General features: G+C 40.2%; 1 protein-coding gene across 4 annotated transcripts in view; it reads right to left on the reverse strand.

The window, feature by feature from the left end:
* Positions 1-17,200, reverse strand: part of fnbp1l (formin binding protein 1-like) — a 44,277-nt gene that overhangs the window by 8,569 nt on the left and 18,508 nt on the right. For 2 of the 4 annotated variants that reach the window (XM_044043550.1, XM_044043549.1), the window contains exons 2-10: positions 8,668-8,783; positions 7,379-7,429; positions 7,132-7,279; positions 6,270-6,332; positions 5,151-5,255; positions 4,418-4,546; positions 3,768-3,914; positions 3,413-3,658; positions 446-460 (exon numbers count right to left, since the gene is read on the reverse strand). In XM_044043550.1, the coding sequence (XP_043899485.1) occupies positions 446-460; positions 3,413-3,658; positions 3,768-3,914; positions 4,418-4,546; positions 5,151-5,255; positions 6,270-6,332; positions 7,132-7,279; positions 7,379-7,429; positions 8,668-8,783 (1,020 nt within the window). Of the gene's footprint in view, positions 1-445; positions 461-1,820; positions 1,989-3,403; positions 3,659-3,767; positions 3,915-4,417; positions 4,547-5,150; positions 5,256-6,269; positions 6,333-7,131; positions 7,280-7,378; positions 7,430-8,667; positions 8,784-17,200 lie in introns of all 4 variants that reach the window. The other 2 variants (XM_044043553.1, XM_044043551.1) reach the window with 2 other exon arrangements.

The raw sequence follows: 17,200 nt of genomic DNA on the forward strand, positions 1-17,200 counted from the left end.
TCATCGATTATCAAAATAGTTGACAATTCATTTAGTAATCGATTAATAATCGAGTAATTGTTTCAGCTCTAGTATTAACCATTTTTGTTTAGTTGATATTCAAGCATGAACTATTCAAATGGGGTAAGTTTTTGTCCTCATTTCTTTTTAAATATAGTCAATTTGGATCAGAATTCTTAATTTAGTTTGCAAAACAATGCGGTACTTTCACAACATTTGCACAAACCTGTGGCTCTACAACTAAGACACCCCGTTTGCATTAACAAGAGCATAACCATGATTTAGTTTGGGGGAACATTATGTGAGGAGAGAATTCTATTTGGGAAGGGAACAGCGACTAATCATCACTAATGGGTTTATAAATTGGAGGCTATGGGACATCATACATGCACCAGCTCCTACAACGCTGGCTTTTCTTACAACTACTTCATATACACTCACTTACCATCTTGACTGACCACTGATGAATTAACCATAGCAGTGAAAAAAAAAGGAGACAAACAACATGGGATGCTGGTTAGTTGACAGTGTGTTAAATAGCTGCCTGTCAGTCATCTCGCAACAAGCCAGCGACATGAGAACAAGTTAGATGAACATGTTAACACACGTTCCTGCTGGGACCTGACATGCGAGTTCATATTCTTCTGTAAGTTTGGATGTATCATATAACAAGTTGAAGAGTTCATAGGTAAACTTGTACGAGAACGATTTTGTTTTCTCCTTTTATTGGCATAGAGGGAAATTAATCTCGTACAGAGAACCGGAATTAACTGGTAAAATTGTTAAAAGACTATTTGGTCTTAAGGGATTTGGTTGGTATCAGGGATGATTATAGGTATAATCCTCAGGGAATCCTGTTTAAATGACAACTTGTGACACCTGTAAACAGAACAAGGCAACGTCGAATATAGAGAAATAATAATGGGTTTACTGTAGGGAATAATATTATTCTCTAAATGATTTAATTGTGTTGAGAAAAGTGGTAAAGACATTTGTTTGTGTACAATAGTTCAAACCTTTATCTAGCTTCAGACAAAAATTCAGCATTTATCCTAACATTTCTGAGTGGAATTTGTCTCTCAAAACAAAAAAAGAATCAAACCAACAGCAGCTCAGTCGGTTCATCCATCTGTAAAGGTATGATGGCAAATTGACAGATTAAACCAGACTGAAATCCAGCCAATCACAGATGGATCCTGACTAAAACTAGGGGAGAAAACACCAGTCAAAGCATCGGCTCAACACTGAGACTGGGTGTTAACCGTCTGAAAGTGTTTGTTAGTGCATACATCACTGCAAACCCATGCCAAAACACCACCAAAGCCACAAACCTGATGCTGATATCAAATGTTAAGCTCTTTCCCCACACAACACACACACACACACACACAACACTGCAACCAAGAGTCCAAAATCCCTCTAAGATACACACACAGGACACACCATCTTTCACCGAGGAGCCCCCATCTTGTGATCAGAGCAAAAACCTGTCTTACAAATAAAATACAAGGAGTTGGAAAAGAGGAGAAGGAAAAAGAAAGACAACCCAAGATACTGTCAAAAAAAGAGGAATGAGCAAAAGAAACAGCACAACAGTGTCTGCAAGTTCCGTCCAGTGAAATTACTTGAAAAATAAAAAGGAAAAAGACCAAAAAGAGCTCCCTAAGAACAATACATACATGACAACATGTTGAAACTACAATATTCAAGGGCCAGTTAAAGGACCTGCAGACACCGTGTAGAAAATAGAAAAAAGACCAAATCATATCAACCTGTCAATCAAACACACTGGAACACTACTTCCTGACTGTCTGTCTCACCCCTCTCCTTAGGACCCTCAAATTCTGGGGGATTCTTGGTACTGAAGTCTTTATCTCTGACAGATAGTGGCTCACACGGTCAGAGTTGAACCGGGGTGGGGGGAAGAGGTTGGACGAAGACCGGGGATGGGAGGAGGAGGGTGGTGAAGGAGGAGAGGAGGAAGGGGACTGGTTTAAAGAGGAGGAGAAGGAAGAGAGGACAAAGCCAGAAGTCAGGACAACACATTCTTTGCCTAAGTGTGGTATTGTAAAAAAAAGTGCACTTTGTCTTTTGATGTTTGGTTTTTAGCTCTGGGGGGAGGTCACCTATAACAAGTGGAACTGGTAAAAAAGCAGAAAGTTCAAAGTGTTTTATGTCTGATCAAGTCATGAATGCTTGTGTACACTAAAAGCATGTGAAGTATGACTCTTGCATGACTTGCTCACAAGTCAGAACACTTACATGATTCAACACCGACTCAAACTGAGTCATTACAATCATCCTATAATGTTGAAATATCTGAGCAGAGGAAGTGGACTTGTTTGGTATTAGCATGGTTGAAAGAACTTTCCTTGTAACAGCAGATACATTTATTCCAATTAAATCACATCTCATCTGCGTCATTCTCTTTTTCAATGAATCATTTTAGTAAGGTTAGTTTTAAGTGATGATGCTCACTTCATGAAAACTCAATAAAATCAAACTTGTTTGGGAGGTATTTAAGTATTAAGTTATTTTTAATGGAGGTGTGTGGCCTTTCTCATCTCTTCTGTTGAATGTAGAATACTACAAATACATGCTGCTATAATGTATAAATTGTATAAAAACAGTTCATTCCAGACTTCTGTATTTCCTGTTTCCTTTTTGATTGATGTGAACTGGACGCAGTTTCCTTGGGAAAAACACATCTCATCACGTATCAATGAGGATTTAAGCAGCTGACTGATCCGATGACAGCTGGTTGTCATCAACTTAATTTTGCTTGTTTAGTTCGAAATATTACACGTAAAAGGCAAAGGGGCTGTAAACTTGCCACTGTGGGGAACACACCTTTTAAAATACCCCGATGCAGTCGATGACTGAAGATAAACCAACAGCAGATAGGTAATGATTACCCAACACGGGCTGTATGGAAAAGGACAAGGTCCAAGCAGTGGGCCGGAGAAAGATTAGGAGACTTGTTTTTTTTTAAAGTAACAATTAAAGGTGACAAAAATCTTGAACTTGAGACAAGTTAAGTAAACAGAGCAACAGGAAAAGTGAGTTAACATATGCACCTCAGCAAAAAGTTTCCTTATTAGAAAGATGAAACAGTAGGGATGAAAAAACGAAAATGATTATTGTGACAAATAAAGTCGCACAATGTTCACCTGCAGGGTGGGGTTTTAGAAAACAATGAGGAAGTGAACACAGGTGTTTTTCTTACCTGCTCATGACATTTCACCTGCAGCATAGCTTAAGTAAATAAGATTCAAACCAACAACTGATTTGATCCCGACCATATAACATTTGTTTCATATGTAAAGCAACAGCCTATATAAAGAATTTTACTATACGATGTAGCGCTGCATCAGCCGCAACAGACGCAACAGACACAAGTTACTTCTTGTACCTTTGGTTTCTTCCCGAACAGCCAGAGCTTGTTCTTGGTTCTGTTCATAGGGTGTTTTGGGTCAGATCGTGGTGCAGGGGCTCCATCTCTGTCTCGGTCCCTGTCTCGGTCTCGCTCTCCTTTGGGCGTGTTGCTGATGGTCCCATCTGAACCCGTTCTGCTGAGGTTCTGACTGAAGTCCTCGAAGGGAAAGTCGCCTGGAGGTTCAAAGCCGGACTTAAACGACTCTACAACAATGGCTGAATCCTGGGACAAAGAAGAGGTGAGAGTCAGACAGAGAGAAAAGAGGCCACAACAAAGTCAAAATACGTTTCGCCCACCATCCAAACAGGCTTTCCCCGACTACGCTACAAACCTTTCGCTCATTGACAGCTTTGGCAGCAACAACCATTCCCTCTAGACATTTGGAGACGATGGGAATGACTCTCCGCTCTGCCTCCGCAAAACACCTGTATGTCTCGCCAAGCTTCACTGTCCGACGTTCATCCATGTCTTGCAGATTCTGAGAGAAGAACAGAGGGAATTGATTTCACACCTACAATCAGACAAATGTCGCTCTATTTACACCTACACTTATCTCTGTGGTTAGACAACTTGTCGGAGTTAGCAGATCCCTTCCCAGGATGGTTGCTGATACTACCTTAATATATTAGTAATGGTTTACACGAGACAACCTGCTAAGTTTAACATTTAATAGGGCACTTTACCAGGTGCTACACTTTCTGTAAACATGATAGTGGTTTAAGTGAGGAATGCTAAAACACAGAACTCGCCACCATTTTGTAAATGCTACATTTAAACATTAAGAAGAGATCGTACGGTTTTAAAAAAGTTATATACACAGTACATATATCTGAAATGAGCTGCATAAAAGGCCTCACTTTTCAACTTACCTGAACAAACGTTGAGCCAAAAATACAACGTTAAAAAATTCATACAAGGATCAAATTTAAAACCTCATATTACTCTGTTTCACAATCATACAGACCAAAATGTTTGGCATACCTTGAAGATGTGTGGTATGGCGTTGTTGAAATGTTTCCACTGTTCTGCGTTGAAGTTCTGGAGCTGAGAGGCGTATTCGTTCTTACTCTCGTCGGCCGTGTGAGTCCGCAGGTAGAACTGGGCTTTGGCCTACGCAATTACATCACCATCAGAATCATAGTCACATCAGTCAACAACAAAGACAAGTCTGGAGTCCAACATGACAAAAATGTCATTCAGGAGTCCTCATGAAGCTGCTATGAATAAAACTTCTGTAAAAAGCTCTAATGCACCTCCTGTTATTTCCACAACTCCACCATTGTGGACAGTAGCCCATCCAAAAAACATGTCTTTACTGAGCTGGATTTTGTGACTTTACCTCAATTCCGAAACTGTTTATTTTCTCTCAACATTTAGGTCTAATTATACTGTAAGCAGGAGGGGAAACGAACAGCTACAGTATAATTTCATAGGCATCAATTACACACTGCTAACTTTAAGTAAACCAAAATACTAGGTATGAAGGGAACGAGATGAGGTTACTGTTATTTTGTTACTGGATAAATCAGAAAAAAATGTTTTTATTGCTCAACAGTTAGAATAAAAAACTGTGGCTCATATCAAAATTATAGTCATGAGCCATGTGCCCACTGTATACTTGGTCAACATGCACACAATTACAATATGATAAAGAAACAGTGAGATACGGGCTTCAAGATTTAAAGCAGCTACGTTACAGGTGGCAGCTTCCTACCTTCTCCACTTCTGATTTGGTGGCGTTGATGTCATTATCTAACCGGTCATAGGTCACCTGGGATTTCTCCGCTTCCCTGCACTCTCTCTCAAACTTCTTTTTACTCTAAAAACAAAAGGAAACATAAGATGGCACAATTTGAGACATTATATCAAGTGACACTACAATAAATATCCTGGTCCTGTCATCATAATACACTGAATATTACATGTAAACGTGTGTGTGTGTGTGTGTGTGGTGCGTGAATTAGAGGCAAAAGAGTCGAAGAGGTAGATGAATCAGAGAGATAGTTAAATTCCTGCCAAACCATCTGGGTCACATTAGTAGTAAAGGAAACACAGTGAATAGCTGAGACATTACAGTCTAGTCACTAGGTAGTCACTATTAAAGTCATGCAGACCACACGCAGAAAAAACCTTTATCAGATGTTCAGCATTAAAGCAACGTGGCTAATAGGCTTCAGGCAAGACTGTGACTGGACATGTATTATGTATATATTTAACAACAGCAGTAAGGTTGTTTCCCCCCCCTTATGGAACTGAGGTGGTTAATTACAAGTCTTGTAATAAGCAGAACGTTAACCATTAACTCATCAAGTGGAATTGAATAACCTCAGAAATGAACAAATGGAATCTCACTCTGGAGCCATTTAGGAGCCAAGAAGAAGGTTGTCATGGGCCAAAAGTGGCACATGGGCCTTGCTTTGGTTTGGAAGGAGCTTGTGTACACTGTGGCCTGCGTGTTTGCATATGTGTGTCTTTGCGAGTGTGTTTCCTCGTCCTGGACCCTGGCCTTGTGTCCCTGTAGACCAGGAAGTTTGCCAAGAGGAGGAAAAGGACACTGCAGTCTCTTCACAGTAAGAAACAAACATTTAAATGTCAAACGTTACAGTTACTTTTAACAAAACAGTGCAGATGAGCCTGAGATGTTATGAAAACACTTGAAAAGTACCAGAAATAATGTGTGTGTTTGCTAAACGATGGAAATGCAGTTTCCTTTGTTAGCATAACAAGTATGTAATGAGTGAAGCTGACCCTAACATTACATACTGTATTTACATCAACACGTTTCACTCTCCCTGCACCAATCCTCCTCCTTCCCCCCTTCCTCCACACTTACACTGTCCATCTGTTTCCAGCAATGATCCAAATGCTGCTGGGCCTTCCTGCCCTCCTGTAGATGCTGTCCGATTACACAAACACACACACAGAAACGCACAAACAGGAGACGTGCAGAAACAGGAAAATACACGTCAATATAAAAACACACGTATGCATATACACGGAATGACAGAACTGAAACAATAAAGAATCACTAGCAGGGAAAAGAGCTGACGCTGCAGCCACAGATTAACAAGAGTTCAGCGGCTAAGGCTGTAAAACAACAAACCAAGATTGAATTGCGCTTTAAAATAGCGAGTTGTTCCTACAGAAGTCAAAATGAAAGATTTGCTTTTAATCTGTGTTAAGAAATGATGCATCTAAATTCAGGCCTTTTCTGAGGTTTTCTTGATCATTTACAGTTGTACAGTTTTCAGCCAGAGGATGGAGTTTGCTTGGTTGCCATGGAGATTCATTTGTTGACATGCACTGATTGCAACCATATGACGTGTTGTACCGTGGGTGTGTATTGTGTCATATCCCAGTGAAATTTACTGGGATATTTGATATTTGTAGCAAAGAAACAAGAAGCGGATGCTGTCCTTCCAGTTTTTGGATCGCTGATTTTCACTGTACAGCCTCAACAGATGGTGAGGGAAGTGAAAGACAGATGGTTAACATCACAACCAACATAATTCATCCTCTTGAAGCCAAATGGGAAAAAACGCGTATTAGGATATGGCTACATCTGTTTCATTGAGGGATGCAACAGGTTGGTTTTCTGGGGGACTGTGGTGTTAATTCAAAATAAGTGCACTGAAAAACAAGTGACATTTTGTCGATAACACAAAGCAAAGTATGAACTCGATGGTATAACTCACATGCTTCCTCTCAGCTTTGAGGTCCAGGCTGTATCTCATCAGCTCTCCATACACCTTGTGAGCCATCTCCTCTGCCACCACCTCCCTCTGACCAGCATAGTCATTGAGTTCATTCAGTATGGAGTAGAACGAAAGGCATGATGTGAACCTGTACAACACACATACACAAAGCACCTCATACAATATTTCTGGTCTGTTAATAAGGCATAAATACGATTAAAAGAGCAGATCAATTGAGTCTACCCACCTTGGCTCCTCATCCTTAGAGCGTTTAGGACAATATTTCTTGACCAAGTTCCTGAAAGAGAAGAGAGAGAGAGAACAGACCTAGAGGGTAAAAAAATGTCTGATATTTGAAGAATGGTAGAGAGACATGGAGGCTGGCAGAACAGGCAGGCAGTGAGACAGACGCACAAACCCACAAGTTTCTCTGCACATTATTAAAGATGATTCAAAGATTTTAACATCAAAGTCTCTGCCTGTGTCCATTCCCTAAGGTCTCTGACAATCCCAAGTGCATCAAAGCAGTGAGTTAATTATTTATCTAGAAAGCAAAAATATGTAAGTGAACACTGCACGTGTGTGTGTGTGTGGGAATTCATGTACTCTGAAGGGATTCCCCTCTTTGAAATCACATAATGGCAACCAGTGGGATTCAACTGCTTTGACTCTGTTTGGGATCAACAACAAATACAAAATAAACAGACAGACAGTCAAAGCCAAAGTTTAAAGATTTTTTTTGATTGATATAAAGCTCAAATCAATAATACTGAATAGTTTCAGTTTGTGGACAAAACGAGACATAGACATCAATTATGAAAACAATTATCATTTTCAGCCCTACATCACAGCCTCCTTTACCACAGCTAACAGTGCAGCATTTTACTGCCAGAGCACTGGTAATATGTGTATTAATATAAATATATAAAAAAGGACGGAGTTGAAACACCTGGCCGGATATAATTGTTTTAGATAACTGTTTAGAAAAAAAACAGTGTTCCAAACACAGCTGTCACAAGCTGGTGTTTTGGGCCAGTTCAGGTCAAAACAGCCGTTGCCGACTGCTGGCTGGACTTGACTTAATGATCCAACTGGCTGAGGCACTGATGGGTTTGGGGGTTCCCATCAGCCTGATAAGGACCCAGCCTAGAACAAGGCTGGGTCCTTACCAAGGCTTTTTTTATTGCATTCTACTGTGGAAGACAACCAACTGGTATTTGGGATGATGAGGACAAAAACACTGCACCATGTGTCACTGAACAGCTTGACATTCACTTTTATTCACAAAACCACATTTACATGTGTTAACGTTTGCTCTTGGTGTCATCATGTGGAAGTCAAGCAGATCATAATCAGACACAATTATTACACATTAAACATTGCATGTTCTGGTCAGTTACAGAGTTATGCAGCAGAAATACAGGACTGTGACCATCTAATCTGACAAATCTCAAAGGACACACGTAGCCTGATCTTGACATGCATGTTATTTCTGCCTCGTTTATTTTCTGCTTGTGTGTGTATGCGTGCATGTACCGTAGCTGTTTGGCGTAGTTTTGCTCGATGTCCAGCCTCTCCTTAACAAACTTTGCATAGCGCTCCAGAAAATCAATCCCCCACTGAGTATGTTTGTCCAGATTATCAAACTGGTCCTGCAGATGGAGGAGGAAGGAAAGGAGAAGAGAGAAAATTAGTATATACACATTTGATTCACATGACGTTCTGCATTCAAAACAACACTTCAAAAGGACTGAGCATGGAGTAAAATGTATATGAATTTGTTCGCTGGATGGAAAACTGCATTTAAATTCAGTGTTACATGACTCTGCAAACTGTTTGCGTGAAATCAAAGAACCTTTTTCCAGCCAGATAATATTCATGTCAGCACATTCATTTCATGCATCACTCACATTTACGGGAGGCAAACAAAAAAAAAACTAGCTCCCCTATTACAGAACACAAGCTCTACAAATTGCAGGTATGAGGAAAGACCAGGTAAAGAAGTGGAAAACTGAAAATGAAAAGGTTTCTCAGAAAACCACTGGACTCGTGGACAAGTGTATTACTTTCCCGATGGACATCCATGGACACTGTGAGTCATGATGCACTTCCTGTTAATGTGATTAAATTTAACTGAGTTTTGAGTAAATGTCACCTCACACATTATCTTTGCCACACATATCTCTCTCCATAACTCCTAAACTTTAAGGGGGCTTTATTCTTTCTCTCTTTGTTCTGCTGATTGTACATGTCCTGTACATGTCCTGAAATTTCTCTACGGATAAAATGCCACGTGGAATAGTAAATCAAATTACAAGAGTACAGCGAACGCTTTATTCCCCACCACCCAGCGTAATGTGAATGCCATTAGAATGAGACTGTTATTTATTATAAACATCATTCACTCTCTACTAGGAGAAGGACAATCAAATCAAGTGACCGAGTTATTCATTATCAACAACAACATAGCTCTACCCTGTTGGTGTCAAATTTTGTTTCTTCAGGACAGACATACTGGCAACAAGGTCTCTACTCGACAGTAAAAAAAACATTTACAGCTCCCTGAACACAGCATACACAAACACACAAATGATTACAGCCGTGGTTGGCTATCAGATGTCTGTAGTGACGGCAAACAATCCTCACCCTCTGCCCACCATGTGTTGTGTGTTTTCTGGGCAGATTAAGGTGTAGTTTAGGGTAAAGGGTTACATTCATGAGCTGCATCAGCTTCAACAGACAAACGTAATGTGACCTGAAACAAAGTCAGACACAAGAAGGAACATAGGAACGAACAGGCAATAAAGTTTAATGAAATAAAGAGCTAAAAGGCCATTTCACATGTATCCATCATTAACCATGAAACAGGGTTGAATCACAACTTAAGATGCTGTGTTGCAGTAAATAAGCTACAATGCACTAAAGCTAATCCAATGTTCTTGTTTTTCTTCAGCCATTATGAAAAAACACAAATGGATCTCAAGTTGGGTATACATTGTATAAAAAGGTCCGGTGTGTAAAATGTGGGTGGAATTAATTACAGTAAAATATTTATACCTAACTTTATACAAGTGAACAATTAACAATTTTAATGAAATATTGCTTTTGATAACCTTAGAATGAGACTTTTATACTGAAGGCTACATAGGGAAGGGTGAGAGATAATCAGCTGCAACATGCAACTTCATCATTAAATGTCAGGACATTTCACATACTGCACCTTAAGGCCTGTGAGTTGACCATTTTGAACTAAGGGGAAATCTCAGTTAACATGGGACAATCTGTGAAATGGAGATAATCCAATATGCTACTATCTTTATTTGTGGACACTGAAATCATGGTATCCAGTCACATGTGTGCTGGCCTGGCTACCACAATGAATGCTTCTCTCTGTCTTTGTGTGCATGTGTGCATGTGTGTGTGTGTGTGTACAGCCTCTTCTGGAGCAAGTAAGAGTCACCATGGGAAATATGAGACAGTGCTTGACAGGTGACCTTCTTGTTTGTTCTGTTATCATTTTCTTCAAATACAAAAGACAGCAGGGAGACATTCTAACTGAAGTGCAAAGCTTTCAGGCTCTCATCAACCTGGGATAGTTGAGGAGGGAGACTAAGTACTTGGTAGGTCAAGGGTGAGCAATAGGGCAGAACAATGAATCACGAAAATAATCGCAAATTGAAAGACACAGCAATTTGATTAAGATTAAGGTGTGTTGTGGTGAATATCTGCTGTGCTGCAGAAATTCACTGGCCCACAAGTCTTCATCTTCAGAAAAGAAAATGTGTTTCATTTGTTAAACAGAATCCAAACAAAGTTGAAACTGTCATGATTTGAATATAGTTTTGTAAAAAAAAATAGCATCAACACAACTTTAAAATAACCAACTCTGTGTCACTGTAATCGCAAAACAGGGGAAGCCAGACGTTTTGGAGCAGACAACTAAAAAGTTTATTTTATGGTACAAAAACACAGATTTTGTGTAAAATGATGCAAGACGTGCTCCGGCAGAGATAAGCAGCTGGTCTCCCAAAAATGACATTATAAAACAGAAACATATTTTAATGGGCTGTTCTTGTTCCGTCATTTGTCTGCATCTTGCTGCACTGGTCACCTCTGGTAAATACCGTCTAGGAGCCGCCTGGTCAGTGTACGAGCCTGTCCACCTCCATATAGCCGGCGTGTCTGCCTGTGGCTAGAGCAGCCTGTGTGACAACGTCCATGAATAAGTAAAAGAATATGAGCTCATCCTGTAGTTTGTGGCAGGCTGAGTACAGACTGGCTCACTGGGGACATGACAGCATCCATGGGCTCAGTTTCTCTCAGCTCACAGGGAGAGCAGGAAGAGGACGGGAAGGATGATGAGGGTTAAAGCACAGCTGAATCTGGAAACTACAATTTGGTCTACACTCAGTAACCCATGCTGCTGCAGCACCTGCACTGTAACCGATATTTTCCATTCAGAGAAAACAGTCTCTTATTTTGTCTGGTATTTGCATCTCCCACAAAATACCAAGGACAACCGTTCAAAGTTATTACTGCAGTGTTTATATGTGCTCGGCCACTGCAAAGTCATGAGGTCACAATTTCATGACTGTGCCGAGGGCCTTTCATGTGAAATGACGAGGGGTACAGGAAGTGGAGTCTCAAAGCAACACTGGAACCATTTTCAGACGTGTCCAGAGATTTGGGTCTGGACAATCTCCAGAGTTTGGTGTTCACATATGACAAATGAAGTGGAACAAAGTCTGGGTGAGACGCATTCACACCAGCAAGAGAACCCCTGGAGGATCAAGGCGAGGGGGTGGTGACTGGCTTCAGCATGCAGGAAGCAAGACATTCGCCCACTCTCTTGCTGTGGATCCTCCAGAGTTTTTCCTGCTGCGTTCTCACGTGAACTCAATCGGATATTGACCAGAGATCGTAACCAGAGAGCTGAATGGAGAGTCTCCCCAGTAGAGTTTGGAGCATATGTGAAGGCAGCTGTGGTGAGCATGTTTATGCCACTGCAGCTCAACAGTAACTAAGTAACATAACTTGGATTGTGTACTGGCAAGAACTTGGTGAAATGATACGTAACTCCATACAGGGATGACGATATATTTTGTGATTCACTATAAACAAGACCCATGTATTGCAATTTTACCCCACAAAATATTCTATTTTAAGAACATCTCTCTCGGTAAAAATAACAAAGGTGTATGCATAAACACACTGTTTTCTTTGTCTCGTGAGAGGAGTGGAAGAAGGGGGAGTGAGTCAAATGGCAGTGGTCAGAGATTTCGATAAAACACGAAACAACTCCAAAGAATGTTTTCATTTCGATACAATGCTCCAAAAGAATCTGTGCAGGATCATTCCATTAAGTATTACGCTGTACAAGCTGTAATACAAGTACAAGCTGGGACTGTTAGACAAACTGAATGTGAAGCTGAAAATGTTTACAGCATTTTTTTGACATGCTGCAGTATCACTTCTTTATTTTATTATTACACTTTTTATTTATTTGAGAACTTTCTCAAGTTTTGTTTGTAGTGGGTGCAGCAATATTGAGAATTATTTTGTATGGGGACACATTTTGTGGGCAATTAGCTACTGTTATGCTGTGGCAGTTGAGTCGGTTTAGTCATTTAAACTTGTTAATAAATAAAAAAAATTTCTTTCCAAACTGAAAATGTACCCAACCGTGACGTCGAAACCCAGGTACCGAACTGTGACTTTTGGTCCAAAACATAACTATGAAAACATTTGACAAGAGCCAGTTGTAACAACTGGTCAATTTTTTGCAAGGAAAAACAAACTAACCCAAGACAAAAATGATATTAAGGCATTAAAAAAAACTAAAAACACTCACCATCAAGCAGGCAGCTAGATTTACTCTTTTCCACACGTGAACAGCGATGATTCACATCAAACAACATATAATTTACAAACGGCAAGAACTGTGTTTTATGAGGGAAAAAAAGGGAGCCCGAGGCCCGACCCGCCTTATTTGCTGAATTTTTCAGACTGAACCCGGTCAGGTTTGTTGGGCCGACCGACCCATAGAGATCTTTAGTACAAACGGATAAATTAACAATGTTTGGACTCATTGAGCCTCCAACCCTCTTCTAAATAGGGATGGGGCCGATCCAGTATCGGTATCGGGTTCCGACACAAACGTAATTCACGGATTGGAAATTTCCAATCCAACTGTAGAGATTTCCGATCCAGTCCGTCGAATGTCTCAACAAGTGATTCCCTGACTGCTCTGCTAGCTGACTGCAAAAAGTGGAATAGATTTTCTGAATGGAGGCGTGTCGCACGGTGGGTGCCTGCTTTACAGCGACCCCCCCACCAGGACCTTGTCGATTCCCGGGGACGCGGACGTATACTTGCAGTGCCTTCTCCTGCCCCAACTTTTTCTTCCAATAATGATAAATTGATAAAATGTTGATCAACAAAATTGTTGATCATAAATAGTGCTGCTGACATGAGCATACTTTTTTATTAATGCCCTATTTATTAATTTTGGCAAACTGTAATGTTTTTAAACTGAAAATTAAACCCTGCTAAACAAAAACTACATGTTGATTGATTCATAGCTTTCAATTAGAAACTCTGGCAGTTGCATATTCATTGTCAGGATGGGATTTTTCCTGTGAGCAGGATTTCCTGTTTTTACGACTTCCTTTTCTGACCTTATACTTACCTCAAGTAAGTCCTCTTCAGACAAACATGCATATGTTTGTACATATCATACTTGTCTGTATAAAGGAGTTTATTACAGCCTTATATAAAATCAACAATAATGATGATAATAATATTAAAGCAAACAGAGCATCCATATCGGAATAGTATCGTATCGGCAGATATCCAAATTCAGGTATCGGAATCGGATCAGAAGTGAAAAATAATGGATCGGTGCATCCCTACTTCTAAAGACAGTTTTCAAGGTCAATATCAACTGGGACAACCCTAGTCAACACTACTTCTGGCCATTATCACAACAGAGGAGGATTTCTTTTACATACCATTTCATACCACGGTTCAATCCCAAAACTGGGTCACAGATCTGTTTCTGCCGAGTTCTCACTGACAAAGCCAGGGCTCCGCTTTAATGAGCTGCCATCGCAGAGTGAGAGAATAAATTAGTCATTTAGTTCCAAAAAGAGGAGGGCTGAAGACACCCAGTGTGGAGACACTGTGATAACCAATGAGATGGCCAGGCAGCCCCTCCTCAGCCAATCCCAGCGCCAGGCAGCCTGGCTACATTCCATGAGAGACATCAAGGTTAATTAGCACCAAAATTGTTGCTACGACAATAAACTAATTAAACACTGTGGCATTCCAGAGTAGAGTGCAGACACAGACACACACGTAAAATGCACACATGGTAGACACACACTGGGTGGGAAATGTCATCTTGTCTGAAACACTAGCATCAGACAGAAGACCCCCAGGCTCAGTCTGCAGTGGGTGTGTGGGTGTGTGTCTGTGTGCGTGTGTGTGTGTGTGTGCACTTTAGTAAGCTGTGTTCATCTGCTTTGTAAACAACCAGACAAAAAAGGTCTCTTCCAAGAATGTGGTGGGAAAGAGAAGACAGTCTGCATGTGTACTTTACCTCTTTAAACACTGACCTTGTCAAAACCAGTGGTCCTCATGTAGACCAAAACCTGGTCCTCAGGTTAGAGATGTTCCGATACCATTTTTTCCCTCCCGATACCGATTCCGATACTTGATAAAATACAACATAACATCACGCCCGCATGACTGTGATATGATTATCATTGGTGGTAAGGTTTGGCTCAGGTTAAACCCTCTGTAAAACATGAACGAATACAGCAAATGGACACCATTTAATTTTACCAGTGATATGTTATTTCGTTTTTCAGCTTGTACATTTGTTTTGACTGTGGTCCAAATGCTGCAGCACTGGCAGAGCTTCATGTTTCCATGACGACTGACCGGGAAAGGACTCGCGTGACATCATTTTTACATGTCTCTGGATTGTTAAAATTCTCTGAAGTAATGCTAATCTTTAAAAACAGAGGCATACATACGCAGGACACAGGTACGCTGGTTAGTTGTAGCGCTGCTCTTTTCGCTTAATAAACGGGCCGCTCCAGTTTGACTGTAGGTGCGCTAACGGAGCTAATGCAGCTAACAACGCTAATGGAGCTAACTGGTAAATACTGCCAAACCGCCGACATGATGAGCTAACGTTAGCTCTTTGTCTACAGGTGTCGGGTGATCAGTTCTTCTTCACACCTTTAAAACAGCACAGCACAACTGTTTCAAGAGAACCGTGTCAGAGCTAACAGAGCTCAAATAAATTACGTGGTATCGGAGTGTATCGGAGACATTTCCAACACTGGTATCGGAACAACTCTACCTCAGGTCCTCAGAAAATGAGATGGTTATGGTTCAGGATAACATTTTTGTTTCCAGCTGCCCAACGCAGTGTCCTAAGACAGTGTCCTGTGTGTTTATAGGGCGTTATAGGGCGTATATTGAATTATGTAAACAGCTCAGTGAAACTCATCTGAACACTGATGCAATTTAATTAGTAGAACTATTACAAACATGGGTCCTGTCAGGTGGAATCAGTGCTTAAGAAACTTAGATTAACAGCCAAGGATGTTAGATTATCTGTGTCAAGAGTGCAACTACAACACCACACAGAAATTGTCCCAGAAATTATTGTGATAAACGATAATATTCTAGTTCTGAGACCATTTTCAACTAATACAATGATACTGGCATAATAATGGAGGTACACCTTTTGAAAGATCAATACACTTTTATTTCTAAAGAATATTTAACACTGGAACTAGAAGACATTTTAAATATCCACAATAAATGAACAAAACAACCAAAAACAATAAATAAAATGGACTCTCAGTCTCTGTTCACAAAAAATGCACTGGATTAAAAACCACACACAATGTAAGAGAAGCAACGTAATCGTGCCGAGGCGAGGTGAGTAGAGCTGGTGGAAATATGCCATTTGTGTGGCTTAAGGCAGGATCTCTCAAGAGTAGCAATGTTGCCAGCTGTGCTAAACTTGCCGTGTTTAGTTACTACTAGTTTAAAACTACTGTTTTACAACAAATGCAACATACCGACTTGCTCAGGTTAAGTGGTTCACCAAGGTCATTCGGTTTGAATCCAAAGTGCTCCCACAGAGACCATGCGGCTGACAAGTGTCTGACAAGAGGGTTCACTCCTCAAAATAATCAAGCTCATTTTATTTATGGTGCAATTAATTGATTTAATGCATATCGCAACAGGCCTATTTATAGTGATATGCAAGTGGTTATTACTTTATTGAGAAATCATGTATTTTCCTTTTGCCATTGTTATCAATGGCTGTTGCAGATAACTTTATGTAGAACATTTTTTCGAGGAATGTTTTAATTTGATGACATGAAAGTCAGAAAGGTTTTTGGCAACAATTTTGATTGAGCAAATATGCAGTCTGCAAATGTACCATTAATTAAAGTATATGTGGTGCTAGATTAAGTTCTAAACAAAAGATGGAAGAATTAAAGATTCACTTTGTAATTTCAGTGAATATTGTATATATAGAAGAGATGAAATACTGTTCCTCTATAATACAGAAAGCATTAGGAAATGTTATGTGGAAAAATTAAAAAAATTGTTTTAATGAACTTAACAAAAAAATGCAATATAACATTTAGCAAATAAAGCTGTTTGACTGTTTGCTATGGAGCACTTGAAGTGAAGTAATGTGTACAACTGCAGGTTCTCGTGTTGTGCAACCATTTAACACAGAGAACTTGGCTCATAAGAGAGAACGGCTCTCCATTTAAAGCAACATCAAGGCTTAAACCTGCAACTGATAGTTTGTAACGCAGCAGAGGAACCTCGCTGTTCTCCTGCCTGCAGAGAAGTCAGGGTCGACGGCGTGCCAGTGCTCCCGTCTGTTTTGCCCATAGATGGTTATTGGAAACCTTTCAACACAACAACCTTTTAACATCAAATCCAAATCTATTTAAATCCAGATGCTCTGAGCAGGGAACAAGCGATACTATTATGTGTGTGTATGCGTGTATCTATTTTCAACAAA

This window comes from Solea senegalensis, linkage group LG14 (assembly GCF_019176455.1).
Source record: "Solea senegalensis isolate Sse05_10M linkage group LG14, IFAPA_SoseM_1, whole genome shotgun sequence".
NCBI classification, from domain to species: domain Eukaryota; kingdom Metazoa; phylum Chordata; class Actinopteri; order Pleuronectiformes; family Soleidae; genus Solea; species Solea senegalensis.